Here is a 15,563-nt window from a genome sequence, read left to right on the forward strand (position 1 = left end):
CCATCGTTTCCTTTTAAGTTAGAATAAAGCATATGCACGATGAAGTGGAATATGTTTGGCGATGTAGCACATTCGCTGATATGAATTCAAGAGTGTACATGTCGAGACAACTGTGATTTGTTTGACTCATGATCCATTCAACCTTTTTTAGTAAATATACCCATAACACATACCGAATTAAAGAAAAGTAAAATATATGAGACAGTATGTTGGCCAATAGCACGTCCAAACCTTTTTCACATTGTTGTCTACTCAAATCATTTTTTTCCTATCCCTTTGTCTCTTGTCCATTTCACAATTTTTGCGAAGCTGTGTATTCGTTCGTTTGTTCGTTGTTCTCTCAGTTTTTTTTTTTTTTTTTTTTTTTTCTAAGTCGTGTGCAACATCTCGCAACACTTCTCAATTTTTTTTTTTTGGTGCACCCAATTCTCCCTGTATATCCGGATATTGTTCCTAATTTCTCGTTTCAAGTGCAATATTTAACTGGTCGGAAAAAAATATCAAACCAGTTAACGGCAAAGTAGGCACAAACTCGTCCCCTCGGGTTGGAAATAGAACCTGTCTCTTTTTTTACGCTTGGGAAAAATATTGTTTTAAAGAAAATGTCTCTATCTGAATGAAAAACAAAGTTGAGACTATAAGCAAATGATATAGGAATTGCTTCAAAATTGCTTCGAAATTGTTTCGAAATTGCTTCAAAATTGTTTCGAAATTGCTTCAAAATTGCTTCGAAATTGCTTCAAAATTGCTTCGAAATTGCTTCGAAATTTCTGTAAAATCGCTGCAAAATCTGATCTACCAAACAAAATAAGAACCTGGGCTCTTTGGCACAATACCCATAGCAAGGACAAGGTAGACAAAGGTTAAATGCCTACGCGAAGGGTAGGAAAGAGCAATAATTGACATATATTTGTATTTCCATTAAGGCAAAAATGATTTAAAAAAAAGAAAAAGTATAATGAAGATTCTCTCTCCTCGTGATAAAATTTATCATTTATAAGAATACGCATATTGAGAATCTTACGCGAAAATGGTGTAGCACATGCTCTATTAAATGTAACATTTTTGCACATTTTTAAAAATGTGGAGAAGATGGAGAAAAAAAAAAAAAAAATGTGGAGAGGGGTGGAAAAAAAAAAAAAAAATGTGGAGAGGGGTGGAAAAAAAAAAATTGATTCTTCATCTCAACAAAAAGAATAAGTGAGGGCTATTTTTTTTTTTTTCTCCCCTCTCCACATTTTTATTTTTTTTTTCTTTTATATTAAACATAGACTTTTAATTTGAGAAGAGAGGTCTTAAAGATACATGAACAATTGTATATAAGTAGACAAAATTAAGATAATCTTATGTGTGCTTTAATGGGTAAAGTGAGGCGATATTTAAAAATATCTCTAAAATACATGCACGTGTGTGGAAAGAAGCCAAATTTTTTTTTTTTTTTTTTTTTTTCCCCCTTCCATGTGATTGTAGAAGCATAAATTGTTAGTAGTAAACGAAATACTAAGAGGGACCTGAATCATTATTTTTTATATGCGAAACCTAAGTTAATTTATGAATCTTGTCTAAACAAACATATGGTCTATGGTTTTGCTCCTATACCTATATATGTGAACCTATAGAATGAAGCACATATATATATACACACATGAACATACTTTTAGCCAAAAATGTCAACCGAAGAACTGAACGAACAAAGTGCTGTACAGGACGAAGGTTCAAAGTTAGAAAAAAATGAGTTATCAAAGGAAGACAAAAACAAGGGTGATGAAAATAATGAAAATGTCCAAAAACGATTCGAAGCCCTAAATAATACTATCGAAAATATGAATATGCATTTTAATACCATACTAAAGGATAACGAAGAGAAATATATATTGGCATTCAACACATATATGTACGATGTTCAGAAAGAAATACGAGTTTTGAAAAAAATTGTCAAGGAAGAAAAAATAAGAGAATTAAAAGATGAAAAGGTGAAAAAACTACAAAAGGAACTTAAATGGTATATAAACGAATGCTTAAGGTTGGACAACGTTTCTCAGTTTTTGAAAAAGGAAGCTGAAAAGTGGAAGAGGAATAGCGAACTTATGAAAAATCACATGTTGTTTTTGGAAAAAAAATTAGCCAAAATGTATGATAAGGTGATTCTAAAGGAGATGGTAAAGAACGAGGAAGGTGGAGAGGTCAAAGTGGGAAAAATGGATGAAAATTATATACATGAAAAGGAAGAAAGTAAGAAGGGTAAGTTTTACGGAAATGTAGGAAAAAAACAGAGAAGAAATAATGCCCGCCATAATGCTCAGAAAAGAGGGGAAGCTGAGGACCAATGTGAATGCGGAAATATTGAGAACAAAACGAAACAAAAATCCAAAAGAGAAGATAACATGAATAAAGAATTAAATTACAAGGTAATGAATTTGGAAAAGAAATTAAAGAAACAAATAAATATAAATTGTACTTTACAGGAAAAGCTGACAAGGCATTATATTGAAAAATCGCAATATGAAAAATTATTTATTGAATGTGCTCATCAAATAAAAAAAGACTTGGGGAAATTAACGATGAGTAATGATAAGGAGAAATACGTAGAAGAAAATTTCTTGCCATTAATAAATGGTTCCGAATTAAGCTACTTTACCAAAGAGGAGAAAAAAAAATTATTAGTATCCTTTTTTGCTTCAAATGATTTAATTCAATTTGTGAAGAAAAACGTTTTCTGTAAAGAAAGACCGTCAATGAATTTGCAACCAACAAATAGCTACCCCAGAATAGGCATGAGATATCAGAAAAAATGCGACATTTCGCCGTTTATTTTGTAAATCCATCATGTGTATCCCCGTATTAAATAACCCAACACAAGAACATGTGAATGGGGACGAACATTTCCACATTGGTAAAAATGTGTAAATTTATGAAATCACATGTTTATATACATTTTAGGGATAACATGAATCATTTATGAACTAGCTTTTTTTTTTTTTTTTTTTGGGGGGGCTTATTTTTGGCATTTTCTTATTCCATGTTCATGTAATTTTTAATTTTTTTTTTTTTTTTTTTTCTCAATTTTATTCTGACTTTTTAACAAAAAATTGTTAAAAAAAAAAAAAAACTTTTAAAAAAATACCATAAAAATGGCATCTTTCAAAGGAACAAGTTAGAATTATTCAATATTTTGAAGTGCTATTTTTTGGACAAGCCTTGGCAGCGAGAGGGAAAGAGGAAATAGCTCCCCCTTTTTGCTTATTTCCCAACATTCAGGTATACGCAAAAAAATATGCTCCTTGAGTTGATTGAACTGAAAAGGGGGCTGTGAAAAAAAAGAAAAAAAATATATGTATGGCAATAATAAAAAGGAACACAACTATGAGGTGAGAAACAAACATGCACATATATATATATGCATCGTGCGTGAATATTTATGGTCTTCGTTTGCACACATTTATGAAAAGCCTTGCACGCAGTGTTACAAAAGACGAAAATTCAAGAAAAAAAAAAAACCCAAGGATAAGGAAGAAACATTCTGCTGATTGTACACAAGAAAAAATGTAACTATTCATATGCATACAAGAACGCATACTTGAATATGTTTACACACCCACACGCAATTGTGGGATGTGCTCCTATCTTAGGATAAATACCCTTTTTAAATGATTACCTAGATATCCAGAGCAAGTACATTTTACACACCCAAAAATGTTCTTGATAAATAGAATAAAGGAAATATTTTACGAGGAGGAAGGTAAGAACAAATCAGAAGAACAAAAGGAGAAAACGAAAGTTCATATTAGTGAACTGAAGGACGAAATATGGATATACAAAAATGAGCATAAAAAGGAACATTTAAGTGAAGAAAAAGGTAGTGAATACGAAAGTGAAGAAGATTTTTATGATGAAGAAAATGAAAAAAAAAAAAAAGATCATTTTTTAGAAGTACCTTTATTTGATGAAGATGAGTATGGGCGCAGTATCAAAAAGAATTTGGTTAATTTACTTAAAAATCATGTTAACGTAGTTTTCTTTTCTTTTCTTTTTTTTTTTTTTTTTTTTGTTAAAAGAGTTTTCTGCTTTTTTTTGTTTTCCAGATCAAAATGTGCACATATGATATATATGTCTATGAGTGCTTAATCCAGCCTATGTCAACGTTTTTTTTTTTTTTCTTACATATATCTTGTCTTTTAACAAATATGTTTAGAGGTATCCTCCAGATAGGAAAATTAAAGCAATAAAAAAAAATGAAGAGCCAGAAATTAGCGACGAAAGTTTAAGTACAACTGATGAAGAAGAAGACATTGAGGAGCCATTTCTTGATTTATATGAAGAATTAAAAGTTAGTACACGAACTTGTTGAGTTGCGTCGAAGTCTATATGTCGTAAACAAATAATGAATTGTGATGAATTGTTCCTAAATTTTATTTCGGCGTGTTTATTTGTGCTTATCCGTTCGAATTGTTTTTTTTTTTTTTATGTATCCTTAGTTTATCTTCTTTTTCGGTTTTTTTACTTCCCTCCGAAATAGAGAGAACAAATCGCAAAGGAATTCTATAACCCAATGCTTAGACCTCGATTATGGCGTTTTGAATTTTTTATAAAGAGCATCCATAACCTAGAAAATCAGTTACAAAAGAATTTTTATTTAATATCCTTTGGGAATATCAAGTAAAAACTCGAATTAAATGGGGAATATATGCACGGGATGTTCCATTCCGTATAACATCGCTTGTGCAAAAGTAGGTGTGTGATAGTGTATTTACCCGAAATAATTGAACTCTTTATTCTTTTGAAGGAAACTGAAGCTTTATGGAAACCTGAAGATGGAGGTGTTATACACACCTGGATATTCCATAGAACCAGGGGAAGTCAAATACTTGAAAATTCCACGTAGGAAGAGAGAACAGGAGAGAGAACCGGTGAAAGAACAGGAGAAAAAACAGGAGAGAAAACAATTTGGAGTAAATATTGGCATGTATATATATATATATATATATTTGTGTATAAAAACTTATATCCGTATATATGACGAAGTGAAAACAAATGTAAAAAAAAAAAAAAAAAAAAAAAAAAAAAAAAAAACATGAAAATATCATTTTGCACGAACACTTTCATGTCACCTTGAATCCCCTTTACAGTGCCCGTTTGGGCGGAAAAGGAGCTGAGCATATCTTATGAGGATTTGCAAAATTTCGAAATAAAAATAGAAATGTGGCGAATAAAAGGATTTATATTTAATGAACTATATTCCTCTTCCAAAAAAACATTGAAGGAGATTATTGAAAATGATCCAGACACGAACATAATCCTTAGAAAGAAGATAGAGAAAAAGAACATCACTTTTGAGACCCAGCGTTTAGGGGTAATTTTCTCATTCTCTGTTTTTCGCGTTTCTCTCTTATGTATTTATCCAACAGATATTTTCCCCCGTTTCGCTTACTGGGGGGGTTCACTCAAATTGAACCATTTCGACCACATGCATAAATGTATAAATATATAAATGTATATATGTATAAATATATAAATATATAAATGTATATATGTATATATGTATAAATGTATATATTTATATATATATGCATACTTATCTGCTTTACCCTCTAGGTGTATATGCAATTGTCAGAGATATTCGAATTTCACATGGCGTTGGACAGCTGGTGGTTCATAGCAAATGTCGAAATGCCCCAATATTTAAAAGCTCTACCAAAAATTTTACGATTCAAATTTCCCCTAAGTGAAGATGATTGGGTTATTCACAGTTCGCACAAGTCACACAATAATTTTTGGCTTTACCCTGGATATTTTTGCTTTATTGGAACTTATCAACAATTAGCAAATGCCTTTTTTATCCTCACAGTAATATATTTTTCATTTTTTTTTTTTTATTGCACCAAAAGGGAATGTTTTATTACGTACCCTATTTTTGTTTGCTTATGTGGGATACACTCTTGTGTGCTAATGAGCAGATTCCTTCTCTCGAGAATGTATGAAATCTGTTCTGTCCTGCTTGATTGCTTCTCATTGTTTTTATTCCAGTTGCTTTTACTCACACTTTTTTTATTTACATTCTCTCGTTTCCTTCTCTAAGGTACTGTCATGTAACCCTAGCAATAGATACAAACCACCCATACTCTTAGGATCTTGTATCATATCCTTAAAAACTGTGACAGAACACCCTTTTTTTAAGTATGGATAAGAATATCACTTCAACAATGAAGGCCACGCGTGTTGTTGGACGTTCATTTAAGGAAATTCCTCGCATATATACATATATATATATATATATATATATATATATATATATATATATATATATATATGTGTTTGTTCTGTTATGTTACTTATCTATTTGGTTACCTGCTTTACCATTTATCTAGTTGGTTCATATTTTAATTTTTTTAATTTTTCACTCTCCTATCGCCCTTTTGCACCTCCAGAGGCATAGTAAAAAAGCTAACATTAGACAAGACAAAGTTCAGACAGGGTGAAATTGTGGGGAATATAAAATGTTTTGTCAACAGCTATGGGATAGATGAAGGAGACAGTAATGTGCAAAGACCGGTTCAACCGTTAAGTGACGCTACACTAGTAAACCAACTTGTTTTGAATGATCATTACTTAGTGATAAGGTGGGTACAGATATCTTTTTCATTCTTTTGCATTCTTTTGCAGTTCACGTGAAGTGATGCTATGAGGTTCCTCCAGTTGGACACATGAACGTGTCTAAATGCATATACATATATGTATACAAAAACACATATGTTTATAAACATATATACATATTAACGAAAATATGTGCTTATTTTTGCATCGTAAACGCCCCCGTACCCCCCCCTCCCTTTTTTTTTTTTTTTTTTCCTCGTATCCGTCACCAGAATAATAAAATGCGAAAACCTAGCCATCAGTAGCATAGATCTAAACAACGTGAATATAAACGTGTGGGTGAAATGGGATGGAATTGTTAACAAAACAGATATAGTGTCGAAAACTACTTCTCCCTTTTTTTATCAAAACTTATATTTCCCCATACGACTAGTAGATAAAAAAGAATTAACACATGAAAGTTTAATAAGGAATGTATTGCCAATTGATTTAATTTCCAAGGGAGAAATATGTTTCGAGGTTCATAACAATAATGAAATTTATTCAACAATTTTAGGAATTTTTGAACTACCCTTTGCTGACATATTTAATTATGGAACACCTGATTACAGATCTCTGGCTCAGGTAAATTATGAAACTAGGTGAAAGATTTTTTTTTTTTTTTTTTTTTTTTTTCCATCATTTCAGCAGTAGATGTGTCTACTAAGCCAATGCCTCTTTTCTTTCGCTTTTATTGATTCGTTTACGATGGGTTCTTTCAGGATTCATTTCTTTTTTCTTCTCCAAAAACAGGAAAACTCCCAAAGTACCTCCATGTACAATGATTATAAGGATAATTATGACATGTCAAATGGGGGAATTAACATTTCAAGTGATAACTACGACGATTATTATGTACGGAAATATAAAACTGTTGTATACAAGAATACCTTAGGTAGGTGATGAGTTCCCTGCATGAACAAAAATATTGACCTTTAAGTGTTTGCGTTGGAGGATAATTGATAATTGGTGTTGTAGATTTTTCTTCCGCTTCTTCTTTTTCTTCCGCTTCTTCTTTTTCTTCCGCTTCTTCTTTTTCTTCCGCTTCTTCTTTTTCTTCGCTTCTTCTTTTCATATTTTCCCTTTTTTTCCTTTACATTGACATTCTCCATGACAGAGTTAATGTATTCTAGGGTTCATTTGAAATCATTAAATACAGAAAATATACAGACGAAGAAGGACTCAACAATTTCGGTAGAAGCCTTTGTCATTCCCCCACTCCCCAGTGGATTGGTCTTTGTGGAAGGAAACAAAATTCAAAATTCTTCTACAATTTACAAGTCTATGTCGAAGAGGTACGAAAAGAATGAAAACAAGACTCAGCTCGAGGGATCAATCATTCATCATTTGTCGTATACATGCAAAGCAGACGATATTTTTTCTTTGTATACATATAAGTTTGAGATCTCAGTTGTGTTTATTTTTTATATGTACACATTTGTGGTATGCTTGAAAACACAATGCAGGTGGGAAAGAGACTTCAACAAATTCAAGGATACATATATACAGTGGTTCCCGAGGGCAATTAAAAATAGGAGGTAATGAAAGAGATATAAAACAGAAAAAAGTGATTTTTTTATATCATTATTTGTCTAAGGAAAAAACGTATGCAGAATTACGTACTTGTCCTAATAATTTACATCCGCATGGGATCTACATATATATATGTTACCTTTCACTTGAAAAAATTTACACAATTTTTCCTAACACCTATACCCTGTTTGTAGTTACCCGTGTGTGAGCAGAAATGACTTTGATAATAACTATTACCCTCTGTGCAGTTTCATCACTTCGATTAATTTACCTGCTCAAGTATCGACACCTGGTAATTGCATTTAGCGTCATTTGGTTTATTGGTCGTTTTGCCCATTTATTTGTTGAATGGGATGATAATGTGCGTATGTGTATATGTGTAATTACCCATGCCCATGTCTGTGCCCACGTCTACATCTGTGTGTATTGGTGTGGAAGTGCTAGGGGGAGACAATTCGTCATATCCTTTTTTGTTACTTATTGTTACTTATTGTTATTTATTGTTACCACATTATTATGTACTACCCCCATAGTTTAAAATAATTTTTCCATTACTCCTCCCTTCTATTTCACTTTTACAAGGCCCTTTATTTCACTGGATTAACAACATTGAGTATATTGAAAACGAAGATGAGTCATCCATTTTCACCCCTCCGTATTTTTTCCTGTCATATAAGAAAGGAACCATACAGGATCATGCCCTTTTGCTGTGCTGCTGCTTGAAGGGTTTGGAGTATGATGCATACGTTTGTAAAGGTAAGAAAAACATAAGAGTAGTTTATCTGAATGTGTCTTTGAAATGACATACAATTTGGCACTCCTGTATGAGTAACTATATACAACATCATAGTTATAATCATGTTCAAACAAGAAGAATCACACAACATAGCCATGAAAAAATTGTGAAATAACTATAACACAAAAATGAAACCTAAACCTACTTTTCTCTTTCTGCTAAGGAACAATAAACAATGGGAATAAGGAGCACTACTGGGTAATGACGAGACATGAAAATGGATGGGTATGTTTCTGGGAAGTGACAAACAAATGTATTATACATTTGAAGAATAGGTGGAATAATAATAACTTTTTAAAAAATTCTGAAATTAATACACAAAAGGAAATGATCAATAAGGTAAATGATGGCAACGAGGAAAGGTATTACAGTGGGGAATATTTAATGAACTTTATTAGATATGGATTAGAAGAACTAAAAATGAGAGAAAAAGAAATAAAAGAGGAATATAACTTGAAAGAAGAAAACCAATTATATACTATGGACTTATATGGAGAAGAGCATATGAAAGATGAACAAGTTGACATAGAAGAAATATTACATAATGATGAAGAATTTTTTAATAATATGTTTGAAGTAAAATATGAAAAAAATGAAACTTATAATTGTAATAAAGCTTTAAAATATCTATTAGAAAATTTTTCCAAGTATATTCCTATTTCTCCAAAAGTCTTTTTAATCGATTATGAAAATACATTAGCTTATGTTCCTTATTCATCCATCGAGGTTATTTTCAATGATGAACAATTGTATGGCAATATGCAGAACCATCACCCTGCCTGTATTCTCTACGATTTGGAGAATAACTATCATTGGAGACCTTTTCTCAATCATTCTCCTGTTCATATAAAGAATGAAATTACCATTTCAACACCTCTCAGTGATAAGCTTTCGTAAGAAGAGTGAATCCCTGAGCACAGTTTTCAGTTGGCAATCACTCCCTCTCTTCTCTCCCCTCTATGACCATTGATTTCGACAATCCCTCTGATTAATTTGAAAATTTTGTTTGCACATTTGAGATGTATAGTTTTTGAATTATAATTTTCTCCATCTTCACCTCATCCCAACTCACCACATCCTTCTCTACAGGATAAAATACACAAAAGACTTAGAAGAAGAAATACAAGAAATGATTCTGTTCATGAGAAATAAAGAAGGTCTTGAAACGAACTTTGAGTATTCCAAGGATATAAGATGCTTTTTAGAAATGTATATTGACTTATGTGAATATAAATTAAATCTGGATAATAATTATAACCCAAAACCAGAAAATTATGAATGGGCTGAGGGATCAGATCCTAAGGTGGTGACCGTTGGGGGTGATGTATTTGCAGATGTAACACCTGAATCATTGCAGGCACAAGGAACAGGAGATAGAAGAGAAAATATGAATCAAATGGAAAAAGGTGAATTAAGAAAAACGTGGTCTCAATACAAAAATGATTTCTATCCAAATATTGAAGCACAATATGTAAATAAAGATAATTTAAATTTTTATGAGTCATATCACCCGAATGAAAATATGAATATGATGAATGTGATGAATATGGAACAAAAAAAGCATTTGACTAGCATTCCACAGGATTACGTTTATGGTATGAATGATGAGGTGTACAATAATGGAAAAGAACAATATATAAAAAATTATGTTTTTAATAATGGCCATGCTGGTATATTAAATGACTATGATGATAATGTAAAAAAGAAAAATATAAAGCGTTTCAGCAATGCACCGGTACATTATCAAGAGAAGGTCGAATATATGAAAGAACAGATTGTGCATGCACAACCCAGGGCTCAAGTAGAAGAGCAGACCTTCGAGAAGTTTACTAACACTGTGTCCAGTAGTGAAGACGAGAGTATCAAGCCACAGAAGGATGAGGATGATAATGATGACAGCTGCAAGTGTGATGATCATCAATTAGAAGGGGCAAAATTGAGAGAAAAAGTGAGAGAAAAAGTGAGAGAAAAAGTGAGAGAAAATGTGAGCGAAAAAGTGAGGAGAGGAATCAAGCAGGAAAATCATTACACCATTCCAAATGCAGAGGAAGAAGGTGTCCAGAACACAGAGAAGCTAAGCATCAACCTGCGTGATAGCAATGATAATTCTGAAGGAGATACGACTAAAAGAGATTTAAAAGATGATGAAAATGAAGAAGAATTGTATAAAGAAATAAAAGAAAAATATTACTATGATGGTGAAGAGGAGGAGGAAGGAGAGGATGAGAAGCAACAATACTGCAATAATAGCACAAGCGTGCAAAACAAGTTTATCAACAAGTATAACAAAAAATATAGCAGCATGTTTAAACTTGAAAAAAAGTTAAAGCTGAAAGAAAAGCTTATGAAGGAGGAAATGACCGATATTAAATTGGAACAAAATTTCTTCCAACATAATCTCCTAAATAAAGATGCATTTTATGGTTTTGTAGATACGCAGGTGTTTTTGAAAAATTTATTAAGCAAACACATATGTACAAATGGGGTAAATGAGCCAATGCATAACGAGTTCCACAATTTCAATGCACCATCTAGCGACACGACGAGATGTTTAAAAAGTGAGTGTACGTTTAATGGTTACCTCATGATCCCATCGAAAGGTTCTTATTCTAGGTGCCCATGTGATGATAATTATGACCATATCGAAGCGAAACAGTTAGATGTGAATGAAGTTGACCTTACTGTTGAGGAAACATTAAGACAGGGAGAGATCTCAAACCATGCAGCAGAGATATACAGGGGTAGCGAACCAGCAGAGGAACAAAGGGGTGGAGAACTGATGCGAAGGAATGTTAGTAGACCATTCCCTGTGAACCATGTGAACCATGTGAACCATGTGAACAATGTGAACAATGTGAACACTTCGAAATTGCAAATAAATAGAACCGATTCGAAGACCACAAGAAAAAATAACCCTGCGTGCATTAAATTTAACAAACGAGACAGGAGAAAGGGACACCTAATTAATCAGAAATTGATGAAATTGATCCAGAAACATAAAAAATTACGTCAAATTGGGCAAATGGAAAAGGAAAGATTGTATCACATGAGGCATTCTTGCAAAGGTGATGATGCCATTCATCGCGATGATGATGATGGTATAGCTAGTATGAAAGAAAGCTTGATTAAATGCAAACTTGTTCTGTTAAGACATGAGTTTAGGAGAAAAAAGAAAGGTCATTTATGTTTTAAGAAAAATTCATGCCATATAATAGAAAAAGTGAAAGAGAAAAAAAAGAGCTTTATTTTACCTAATGATAAAGAAGTAGTAGGAATATCGCAAGGGAGGAAATTATTCCTTTGTGAGAGCCATCACCAGATGTATACAGATCCAAATTTGTTTGATACAGGAAGTAATCCATTGGGGGTATACCAGGTATATGAGATGTTCAGATGAGAAGCAAGTATGAGTGATAGATGCTTATGACATGTATGAACATGCAGACATGATATATGTCCTTTGCACATGCTAAAGCGAGTACAAACTCTTATTTATTTTTTATTTTATTTTTTATTTTAACCATTCTTTTTCTGTAAACTTTTTAAGCAGAATGACGAAAAAGAGAAGATAGAAAATAATTACAGAGAGAAACCAATGACATCAAATAATTATGCAATCAACAACAATGGCTATATGATGAATGCTGACAATTTTCAGAGAACTTATTATGAAAACGTGCAAGGGAAAAAAAATATAAATAATAGGCTTGATGATAATGTCAATACTCAAAATGATGAAATACACCTACATGGTTTAAATGAGCAGAAAGAAAAAAAACCCACATTATTCCCTCCAAAAACTTGGAGTAGATTAGATTCCACCTCCAAGTATGTTGCTCATCAAATTTCTCAATGGAACTGGTATTATGCATTGGTAAGATTGCACATCTCGATTTCGCAACATGTTGTAATAAACAAAGTGGTGATTATTACGGGAAGGAGGCACTTGTTCTTTTTTCTCCCTCCCCTCCGATTGCTCTGTCTCCATCCCTGCCTCTCGCCTTCTGTAGGGTAATTCCATCTAAAATTTGCGTTTATTTATACCCATTTCTTCACACATGAGCACCTAAAATAATCATTTCTTTTTTTGTGCATCGACTCGCACTGTTTGCGACACGCTTCTATTTTGGACCTCAGGAGGAGCAGTATTTTAATTGGCAATACTACAAATTCCCCGTCCCACATAACCATACGTTTGTAGGATTTCCTATTCATTTTTCGACAATTGGTAAATTTAGAGGGCAAACTTGTATGTATGCATGTATGTGTGTGCATAGTTGGACACACTTGGCAATGTCGAACATCTCTTAACCGATTTTTCCCTCAGCGTCCTTTTCAACACGTATTTATGTTTCTTCTTTTGTCACAGATTTTTACGAGGTCAAGTCATTTTTGTTACATTCTAAGCGATTTGAAAATATAATGAAACTATCCATAGACAATATTTCATTTTTCATATATTGCAAAGTTTATCCTTTAGTTGGAGGAATAATGTCAAATTGGGTATTTTTAGGATGTTTGGTACCCTGGATGGTATTATAATGAGGGAAAAAACGAAACAACTTATCTTAACGACTGAGAATTTTTTTTTTTTTTTTTTTTTTTTAAGAACAAGAGCAGATAAAATGGCTGCTTATTAAATGTGTTTATGCAAATATTCCTTCTTTTTTTTTTTTTTTTTTTTTTTTTTTTTTTCTATATGTATATAATTTTTGCACTGTAAGCATTAACATCAATAAGGAAAAAAAAAAAAAAAAAAAAAAATACTTTCGTTTCACTTGTAGACTGCACAAGAGAGAGAAACTAAAATGAAGAAACCTCTGAAGAAGGATTTTAACACGAGATAGCAATATGGGAAATTTTAAAAAAAGAAAACACAGTAAAGAGATACACAAATGGGCACACCAATAGATACGCAAAGAAACATAAAATCCGGATTCAGCATTCAGCAGACTCAGCAGACTCGGCAGACTCAGCAGACTCGGCAGACTCAGCAGACTCGGCAGACTCAGCAAACTCAGCAAACTCAGCAAACTCAGCAAACTCAGCAAACTCAGCAAACTCAGCGTATTGTGACAGAACAGTGCTCAACCAACATTTGTACAATCTTGTTTTGGAGTTCATTGACTTGCTTATGGGTAAGATTCTGAGTATGAGAGCGGTAGGTTATTCGATAACATACACTTGTTTTATTACTACGTGGGTTATGGTAATGATCTATTTTTTTTACTTGTTCTATATTTTCATGAGCTACATCCCTACATATTTGGAAGAATAGACTTTCTTTAAATTCGTTACTAAGATAAAAAGAAATATCTTTTTCTACGGCTGGGAAATTACTAAAAGGATGAAATGGAGTTATTTCATCTTCTTTAAACTGATTAATAAACCGGTTGTCATTACTCCAAAATAAACGTATATCATTGATGTGGTATAAAAGCATGGCCAATCGTTCGAGTCCTATGCCAAATGCCCATCCTTCATGATTTATACTTTTTAAAAAATCGTTAATTTGGGATTGAATTTTCATGTTAAGGTGATCACTGCAAAGTTTCTCAATGATGGGTTGCATATGCGAATGGGGAATGGGAGTAGTATGGTTAAGTTCACTCTTAGTGGGATCTGGAGAGATACTATCCCTCGGATCTGAAGTAATAATCTGGGCAGTGATATCCGCGATATCTTCGGCCCCAATGACACGGGAGACAAAGGTATCCGTTTCTGTATCTTCACACGAAATTGAGTGGAGCTCATTTAAGAGTCCTATGTCATAAGAGGCAATTTCCTTTTCTATTATTTGGTGTATTTCTTCATCGAAGAGAGCCATTGCAATTACTTCTTTTTTTATTTTTCCACATCCCATGACTTCAATCCATGGAGGGTCCTCATCGGAGAATTTATTTTTGATCCCATCGATGGCTGTGGTGATATTACAATCGTTTCGACATGCGAGATGTGGTCTCTGAATATACAATTCATAAGATGGATCTGTAAAGGGAAATGACGTATTGTTATCCCATTTCATCTTTATTTTGGTAGAATTGAACAAGTTTGTAATCAACTGTTCTAGATTTCTTTTCAAATCTGTTTCTACATTAAAATTGTTTGGTCGTAGTAAAAATCCATCGGTCTGATGAAAAATGGGAAAATGGAACCTATCAATTTCATCCTTTCTATACACGGTTCCGGTGTAAATAACATTTTTGTAATTCTGTCTTAACAAGTCAGGTAAATGAGCTGTCATATGAGTCCTCTTTAATATGATCTTCTGATGACCCACTAGTTTTTTTGCTAAGTAGTATTTATAGATGCCATTTAAGTTCTCTAATGAGGTGTAAACATTTTTATGATGTTCTGAAAATTGCTTAATGTAATTTTCATTTAAATAAAATGTATCTTTTATGCTTCTAGCAGGATGTGTTAAGGGCACAAATAGGTCATCAAAGTTCTGCTTTATAGATATGTCACTATTTAAGTTGTCAAAGGATTCATATTTAAAAAAATTTTCAATTTTTTTTTTTACTGTCTTTATTGGGTGATTTGTAACATGGTGTAGTGCTTTCCCTTCATTTAACAAAATGAGTTTTGGCAACAGTAGCACCAT

General features: G+C 32.7%; 3 protein-coding genes across 3 annotated transcripts; 2 read left to right on the plus strand and 1 right to left on the minus strand.

Annotated features, from left to right (window-relative positions):
- Positions 1-1,667: 1,667 nt before the first annotated feature.
- On the plus strand, positions 1,668-2,819 carry PGO_114350 (hypothetical protein, conserved; the record flags this gene model as incomplete). The annotated part of the gene is made up of 1 exon (XM_028688769.1): positions 1,668-2,819. The coding sequence occupies one exon, from the start codon at positions 1,668-1,670 to the stop codon at positions 2,817-2,819; it is 1,152 nt and encodes a 383-aa protein (XP_028544570.1).
- A 1,992-nt stretch (positions 2,820-4,811) lies between these two features.
- On the plus strand, positions 4,812-13,806 carry PGO_114360 (hypothetical protein, conserved; the record flags this gene model as incomplete). Its single annotated transcript, XM_028688770.1, has 16 exons — positions 4,812-4,949; positions 5,593-5,844; positions 6,077-6,174; positions 6,426-6,617; positions 6,864-7,215; positions 7,384-7,525; positions 7,748-7,925; positions 8,097-8,168; positions 8,358-8,455; positions 8,746-8,919; positions 9,123-9,852; positions 10,049-12,335; positions 12,507-12,939; positions 13,023-13,187; positions 13,329-13,492; positions 13,744-13,806. 16 exons carry the CDS (start codon positions 4,812-4,814, stop codon positions 13,804-13,806), a joined length of 5,538 nt encoding a protein of 1,845 aa, XP_028544571.1.
- A 215-nt stretch (positions 13,807-14,021) lies between these two features.
- Positions 14,022-15,563, minus strand: PGO_114370 (phenylalanine--tRNA ligase; the record flags this gene model as incomplete). The annotated part of the gene is made up of 1 exon (XM_028688771.1): positions 14,022-15,563. One exon carries the CDS (start codon positions 15,561-15,563, stop codon positions 14,022-14,024), a length of 1,542 nt encoding a protein of 513 aa, XP_028544572.1.

Source organism: Plasmodium gonderi (genome assembly GCF_002157705.1).
Source record: "Plasmodium gonderi DNA, contig: Chr11, whole genome shotgun sequence".
NCBI lineage: Eukaryota > Apicomplexa > Aconoidasida > Haemosporida > Plasmodiidae > Plasmodium > Plasmodium gonderi.